The sequence below is a fragment of the Fusarium tjaetaba genome (assembly GCF_013396195.1).
Source record: "Fusarium tjaetaba strain NRRL 66243 chromosome Unknown NRRL66243_c0000309, whole genome shotgun sequence".
NCBI classification, from domain to species: Eukaryota; Fungi; Ascomycota; class Sordariomycetes; order Hypocreales; family Nectriaceae; genus Fusarium; species Fusarium tjaetaba.
In genome coordinates this window covers 45,920-53,871 of record NW_023501505.1, presented here as the reverse complement: position 1 = coordinate 53,871, position 7,952 = coordinate 45,920, and the positions used below count along the sequence as shown (strand labels likewise).

The 7,952-nt window shown below is 50.1% G+C and overlaps 3 protein-coding genes across 3 annotated transcripts; 2 read left to right on the top strand and 1 right to left on the bottom strand.

Moving 5' to 3' along the window:
- Positions 1-306: 306 nt before the first annotated feature.
- Positions 307-1,248, top strand: FTJAE_11978 (uncharacterized protein; the record flags this gene model as incomplete). The annotated part of the gene is made up of 2 exons (XM_037344978.1): positions 307-1,035; positions 1,093-1,248. 2 exons carry the CDS (start codon positions 307-309, stop codon positions 1,246-1,248), a joined length of 885 nt encoding a protein of 294 aa, XP_037200989.1.
- A 1,510-nt stretch (positions 1,249-2,758) lies between these two features.
- FTJAE_11977 (uncharacterized protein) lies at positions 2,759-3,586 on the top strand (the record flags this gene model as incomplete). The annotated part of the gene is made up of 1 exon (XM_037344977.1): positions 2,759-3,586. One exon carries the CDS (start codon positions 2,759-2,761, stop codon positions 3,584-3,586), a length of 828 nt encoding a protein of 275 aa, XP_037200988.1.
- Positions 3,587-4,135: 549 nt separating this feature from the next.
- Positions 4,136-7,657, bottom strand: FTJAE_11976 (formate c-acetyltransferase; the record flags this gene model as incomplete). Its single annotated transcript, XM_037344976.1, has 1 exon — positions 4,136-7,657. One exon carries the CDS (start codon positions 7,655-7,657, stop codon positions 4,136-4,138), a length of 3,522 nt encoding a protein of 1,173 aa, XP_037200987.1.
- Positions 7,658-7,952: the final 295 nt, after the last annotated feature.

Genomic DNA, 7,952 nt, shown 5'->3' with positions numbered 1-7,952 from the left:
GTTTTCTTTCCTCCCCTAGCCCACCCCCTTTCCCTCTACTCTCCTCCTCCTTTCTCCTTTCTCCTTCTAGACCAGAACAGAAAAGAGGTCCGAGCATATCATTCCTTTGACTTCTCGTGCATCTCATCCATCTCTTTCTGTCAGGTCAAGGCGCCTGCATCCCCGGGCCGAAAGGCGGGCTGTATTTAACTGCCGACCTCACTGCGCACCAGACAACCTGTAGTGTTCAATCAAAGTAAGTTGGGAAGTGCGGCAACAAGCCGGCCGTCCTTTCCTTGCTGTATCGAACTACTTGTACTGACAACGATGCCAAGATCTCAAGAAAACGACTTTCTATTCAAGATCATCACCACCAGAACCAACGCAGCAACAATGGCCAACGAGCCGGGTGACTCTGCTACGGATAAATTGAACGGCAGATCCCGAGTTGCCCATTCACTCTATTGCATCTTCAACAACGTTCGCCAGTATTCTGGCCCCTACACTAAACCTGAAATTGATGAACCCTACTTCGCGACAGTTCCACTGGAACCGCGTCTCTTTGAGGATTTCCGCCCGCTGCTGGACCAGGTCTTCCAGCGCTACGACTACAGCGTCAGCGACGGCATTGTAACCACCAGAGTGGGACCCAAGAACCACGACGACTATGCTACCAAGTTCGGGGTCTCGATCCGCAGGCTGATCGGTGGCTCCCTGTGCAGGGAACCCTACGATGTCAGAATCCAGCACTACCAACACCGACAGACGATCATCCGTGAGTATGGCACGGCTTCGCCGAGGTTGGGTCGCATGAGGATTCGATTGCGTGACTCTCGCGCCAAGAAGCCGGGCCTTGTCTTCCTTGTCGGCTATTCTCAAACCCAAGATGCCCTTGAGAAGGTCGCCAAAGACTACATCGTCGAAACCAAGGGCGTTGTCACTACAGTAGTCTGCTTCGACATCAAGGGTCACCAGCGCCCTTCATCCGTGTCCCTTTGGCACGCGAGACAGAATCCCGACGAGACTGTTGAAGCAGTTTGCGGCCTTGAACCAGCGGTAGGTATCCCCCCATAGTGCGTACAGGTCAAAGTCTAACTCACCCACCCTTGACAGATCTTTCAAGACGCTGACGGCGACCATGTCTTTAATGACAAGTCTCTCGTTCTCCGACTCTCGGACATCCTGATGGAGACGGATTCGGACGAGTGCCCGCTCCCGTGGCTTCCCTTCCATCAGCTCAGCTTCCAACTCCAATTTGCTAAGGCTTAGCCTGAAGGAGGCTCACGATAGACCTTTCTGCAGCACGCTTCCATGGGGTATCATACAGAGGGTAGCTATGTCCCGCAGGGGCTCTTGTCCACCTTTGGACGACACTTTATCGCTTGTAAGGAGGTGACAAGGAATCGGGTTAGATTGTGTGGAGCGGATACTATAAATTAGTTCACGTAGCTAATAAGATTCCGTTCAAAGCGCAAGCCCCTGTATTTTCCAGAGTGCTTTTTCGTGATCTTGTGGCTGACCAGCTTCGCCTCAAGCACAGAACCTAGCAGATATCCCTGTTAGTTTGGGCAACGCCCTTTTCTCCCCTGCTGCACTGTTTTGGTTGCTTAATGTTGAGACCAGCTGGAGGAGAGAAAACTCAGGACTATAACCCTAAGTGATAAAGATATTTCGGTAAATTTAGGTAAATTTAGCCTAAACTTACCACATTCTTTACTAAGTTTATTCGATATCCTGTATTAAGGCCTGGTGTTTCCTTGCGCTCTTGGGCCAGGTCCTTTGAGCCCAACCCCAGGGTGAGATTGTCTCTTTGTTCACTCAATGGCCAGGCGTTTGAGCCCAGCAGAAGGCTGTGGTGAGACGGGAGCTCAAAGAATCGTCATCAGCGGCAGAAATAAGAGTGAGTCACACTAGTGCGATGTCTCTCGGCTACGTCCCTAGTTCACAGCCTGTCATTCAACAGGATAGACTCTTGGCGCAACTTGACCGCCAGGATTGACTGTACTTTCAGCTTTTGTCAGCGCCACCATTTGCAAGATCAGGGGTTTTTGAGACTAGCAGACTGAGCTAAAACATCAGGGTTCTGAATAGCTTGTGAGGAAGTTGGTGTAAAATGATTTGTCGCATTCCCCTCCATTAGCTCATGTTAATGACGAGACCAAAATTGGATCAGCGGCCCGCTGGTTGTCAACTTTAGAAATAAGCATTTGGCTTACCGTCCAAGATTCAACGGCGCGAAACCCTTGTATGTTCTCTCAATATCCAAGTTTGCCTTTTCCTTCGGTCTGCTTCACCCCGCGGTCATGAACAGCTCCGAGCGCTGCAGCAGATTTCTCTTCAGCTGGACATTACAAGGATACCTCTAGTCATTCATGATCTCATGAGGCGTTCATTTGGGCACAATAGGATCTTCTGAGCTTAGCAACGCCCAGTCGGTCAGGACCTGTCGGGAATTTATGACGTGTATTTTCTTTCCCAGTTTTCATGATATCAGCCACCATAATGCCAACACTTCTGTAACGGCGTGTATCTGTGCTCTTAGCTTGCTCTCTTCCCAACATCTGAGATATGAGTGACCAAAATGTGAGCGGTACTCTTCCCGCTAATGGATACCACTGCCCTTTTAATCACCTCCATCCCCATTTCTTCCTCAGCTGCGAAAAGCGTGGCATTCTTTCCATTTGGCTTCCTCAGAAGCTTCCATGACCTGCTAGGTCTCGTTCCCCAAGCACATCCAGACCCACTGCTCCGGTCAGATCTCTGGAGCTTACTAGTCACTATGCCACCTCATCTCCGCAATCTCGACAGTGACACTGTTTCTGGCGACCACCAAGCCTCAGATGACAGCTCTATCCCAGCTTCCCCGCAGAGAGCCACGGAAGGGTCCCCGTCGTCTCCTCCAATTCTCTCCAATCAGTCTCCAACTCGCGTCCGTGACACTCCTCCAGCATCACCCCATGGACAGAATCTGGGCGGTCGGCGGCGATCTTCTACCTCCTTCGGAGGTCGTCTCGCGGCTCCCCGACGGAGATTAGGTGTTATCAACTCTCGACGCGACTCACTGCGGTCTGTTGATAGAACTCCAAACCGAGTAGTTCGCCCACGTCACCGCACGCGTACTATTCGTGACTATCGGCGAACTAGAAGCTTCCTACAATACGTCTCTTCTGTTGAGGATCTCAGTCGAGCAATCTCTGGCGTGCAACAGACTGGCCAGCCGCAGCCTGGGAATAGACAACACCTTGCGAGTCATCCTTCTGAAATGCTTGGGAGAAGAACCCGCACGCTCCAAGTTCGGTCCTGGGAAGATCCTCCCACACCAAGTCGTCTGTTCCCAATTCCCGAGCACCATGCAATCGGTCAATCGACTCATACACCCGGGCCTCAGCCATCTCATCCATCAACTAACAGAGGGACTGCCCCGTCTACAGGACGGATGCCGGAACTCTCTCGCCTGAGCATTGATTCTCAGGGGAGTACAAATAGCGACAGCCCTGAGCATGACACTCAACCTTCTGTCCGTCCCAACCGCCTCCGGTATCCGGGACACGTACTCTATTGCGACTGCTCTGTTTTCGATATGTTGAATGAGCCTTGGAGCCCGTAATGCGGTTAGACACCTTAGGATGAGGCGGTATTGGATACAGGTTGCTGAACTGAGCCTACACTGAACGTTTTAAGACTAGAAGTTGTACTGCGGAGTGGCCGCAGTACTCATAAGAGTATACACATATTTTCTGTATTTATTGATGTTGGCACTGAAAGCTTTGTATTTGTATTTCGCTCTCTACAAGAAGTAGCTGCTTCTTGTAACAAATGCCTTGTGCCGATAGGATAGAACTGTCGTTGATAGAATTGGTTGATGCAAGAAAACAGTTCAGAGCTGTGCAATTGTGTATGTGTAAGTAGGATATTGATAATTATTATTCATCAATAGCCTGTATCTTGATGCCTGATGCATTTACCTGTCTTTATCGTAGACTCACCGCCCAATATGCTTCGGTCCGCTTGAACGACATTCTTATCTCAAAGGAAGGCTAATAAATGCATATTTGTATATCACTATTCATGTACTGAACTATATTTCGCCTGTTATACTACAACTCAAACAGCGCAACACTGGTGTCAGTTCCAAACATGGTTTCTGACAGCCGTCTCAAGGCTCGAAGTATTGTCGTCTTTGGTGTTGATCCTGATGCTCAGGGAACATAGTAGCATAGAACTCAGTCCATCCACCCATTCTGACCCGTAGAAGATTATACTTTTCCGCATCTTTCACCGCCTCTTCATAAGTCTTCACGTTTGCACAGGTGAGCGTGATCAGGTTTCCACCAACTGTGCCCTGCGCGTAGTGCTTGACAAATTTCTTCAAATCTTCAAGCGGAAAGGCTTCATCAATGTTCATGTCCACAGGCGACGCGTTCGAAAGCCCGTACGTCACAGCGTCGGATTTATAACTCTCCATGGCTTGGTATATGTTTCTGAAAGCAGGATTAGGAGGGAGGTCCTGTGCAGCTGGGACGGGAGAAAGGTCTGATGCAATGGGCATGCCGTTACGGCGACCGTCGGCTGAGGCACCGCAAGGCGCGCCGTCACCGACATAACCTTCGAAAGTGCCGATGCCAGGAGTGATGACGAACTTTATGTCTTGGCCTGGGTGATTCTTAGCAATCTCTTGCTTCTGCTGATCCAGAGCTGAAGACTTGAACTTAGTGACACAAAGTCTCACAAGATTCTCAATGAGCCAGTCTCCAAGACGGTTCACCTCCTCATCGCCGCTCCCCCACTTTGGCAACGCGAGTGCCATAGCTCTCAGCTGTTGGTATCGCACGCCATACTGGGCCGCACTAGCAGCGCCAAGGTGACGATCCTGGAAAGGTTCAATCATGTTGAACCCCCAGTCATTGATGAGACAGTCGACAAGTTCAGGAAGCGTAGTCATTGCAGTGTCTTCATCATACACCAGCTTCTGTATAGCAAACAGTGAGTCAATAGTATTGGAGACTCCAATACAGAGTGGTGCCATGATGTGAAAGCGTGCACCGCCATTGGTCAGGTCGATACCTTTCTCAACACACCCATCAATCAAGACAGACAGCAGAGGGCTCGGGCATATATCAGCGAGATTACCGTAGTTCTCCAGCATGACATTATAGCACTGAATAACAAGCCATTCCAGCTGTTCCAGGAAGATGTCTTGGAGCTGCTTGAACGTTTTGATCTTGTGAGCCGGCAGCGATCGAAAGGTTTGCTTCAGTCCACGAAGACTCTCAGGCCCAGCAGCACCATAGGTCGCTCCTTGGTTGATGGTTTGCTCCAGAGCAAGCATAGGCTGAACATTGTTGAAGGTGAACTCTGATGCTCCCGCGAACATGGGTTCGTAGCAGCCATCAGCAGCATAGTTCCTTGACCAAGCTGTGCTAACAAGGTCGGGATCCGAATCTCGTAAGCCCTTGCAGAGTTTGTCGTCATTATAGAGAATTGGTTGTGCACCTCCAGCAAGAATTGCCTTGGCAGCTTCATCCAGATACTCTTCTGGCATGTCCTTGTAAACACGGAGTGATAGAGTAGGAGCATTGACGGGTATACGCCTCGCAGCCTTGAGACATAACATGGTGACCTCATTGGCGCCGCCTTCTGGGGTATCGCTCTCTGTCGCCTTGTAACCACCGACAGTGACTTGCTGAACCCATTGATTGATGCCACCTCCCTGGGGAAAATTACCGCCCACGCCACAGACAGCTGTGGTTCCATATGAGACGTAGTCGTAGATGAACGCACGATTGACGAAGGCGTTCTCTCCTATCTTTAGCCAGAGGCAGTCCACAATCTCTTGGGCACGATCCAAAGAGATACTGTCTTTCTCTAGGAATGGCCAAAGGATCTGGTCCAGACGACCCAGAGCAGTCAATTCGCCGACTAGATGCAGACAACAGTGCATGGAAAAGACCAGCTGCACTGCATCTTGGAAGTCTCTCGGTGGATGATCGACGAGATGCGCCAATCGCTTGGAGACATCTTCCATGTTGGCCCTGTCATCTTCATTCGAGGCGTGAGAAGCTGCATTTTGTGCCAAGATCGTCCAGTTGCGTAGATAGCCTTGCACTCCTTTGATAGACAAGAGAGCAGAGCGGAAGAAGGACTTTTCCTTGGCTTGGCTGGCATTTTCAGCTTTGGCTTGTAGCTCGCTGTGGAGTTCACCCAAGCCCTTTTGAGCGAGGCGCTCATAGTCTGGAACCACATGACCCATGGCTGACCACTCATTGAGTGAGCCCTTGAGCCAAGCATCAATAGTCTCCTCCTTCGACAGGTATGGGATAACCTCTTTCCCGCGGCCCAGAGTAAAATCCGGAATAACACCAACTATGAGCTCTTTGGGATCAATGCGAAGCAAGCCATTGAAGCGAGCTATTTTGGACTCTGGATCCGACAGTGACAGTGTAAGTGTCTTGAGATTTGCGAGGCCTTTACGGACTGGGACAGGCTCACTCATGACCTTGTCCTTTTGTTCCTTGGTGTCGTAGAAGTGAGTGAGCTCAGGAAGTCTCGGGAAATTCTGTTTGTCCATCCAGCCATCGCGCCAATGGGAGAATGTCCTTCCAAGTAAGCTCAGGAGCCTATCGTTGGGAGGATCACCGCCGATGTAGTGACCTTGAGACATCTGATGGAGGTAGTCCTGGGAGTTGTAAAAGAGATAGCCGTTGGGGCTTCTAACATCCCAGTGTGAATCTTCCATTACATCGTCGAGGCTCGTGACAGCAGGGACGCCCAGTTCCTTTGCAGCAGGAACATACCAGTAACCACCGCTATGAGCCTTGACAACATCCATCAGTCTATCGAGCGGATTCTCTGGCTCATGGCCCAACAGATGTTTCAGAATGTGCTCGAAGCGGGGTTGTTCGTTGCAAAACGCAACAAACATGAGTCCCTTCTCACGGCCAGCGTGACCTCCACTGTTACCGAACGACAGTGCTTGGCGGAGAATCTTCCGCTGATCTTGGTTCTTGTCTCTGATATGAGCCCGATGAATGTGCGAGTGAGTCGCATGCTGAGGCAGGGAAGCGCCATCTGGATTGCGACCGACCATCTCATCCTCAGTATCTCCACTCTGAGTGGCAATGCGAGGCCAGTCAAAGGTGAACTTCTGAGTAAAGGCAAAGCTAGCACCGCGGTATTCTTCGGGGCTGCTGATGAGAACATCTTCAGCCAGACTGACGGGATCATTAGGATTGGTGATGCCATCAACATAGCGCCCGCCGCCAACGCGGATATCCTTCCTTTTGCCGGCCACGACCTTGTCAATGGTCATAGAGATAGCGTCAAGGCGTTTCTCAACTTTGTTCACAATCTTGGTCGCTAGGTCTTTGGATGTGGCCTTTATGTAAAGGACAACATCGCCGCCGGTATTGCGGAACTTGATCTTACGGTCAAGAATCTCTGTGTGAATGGGTATATCGCGTCCATTCCACGAGCCCCAAAGTTTAGGACAAAAGGCAGCTACAAGACCGCACTTTTTGTAATTGTCTGCGATGTCATGTGCAAGGCTTTGCACAATGTCGAGAATTGCCTTTTTGGTCTCTTCGTCGTGGTTTTTGAGACGGATAGTCAGAACTTGGCCAAAGGAGGCTGGCAGAGGCAAACCACGTTGGGCGCCAAATAGAATGTCGTTGATACCCATGACTGGTAATGTAGTATTTTCGACAGATAACAAGAAGTAGCCATAGATGTAAGGATAGTCTGTGTTGATTATTAGCTACTGCTCTCCTTCTTATGAATCTACACAGCTTGAACGGGCTCAAGTATCCGGAACCAAACGATACTAACTTGCATGGAATATCATGCAGTATGCTCTTCTGGGTCGTTCAGCTAGCCACAGAGTACATGATATCCACTGATGTGCTTTTAAACTAGACAGAAAGGGCAATAGTTTGCTGACAACTAGTACATATGCTATTGGTCACCCCCTGCTGGCC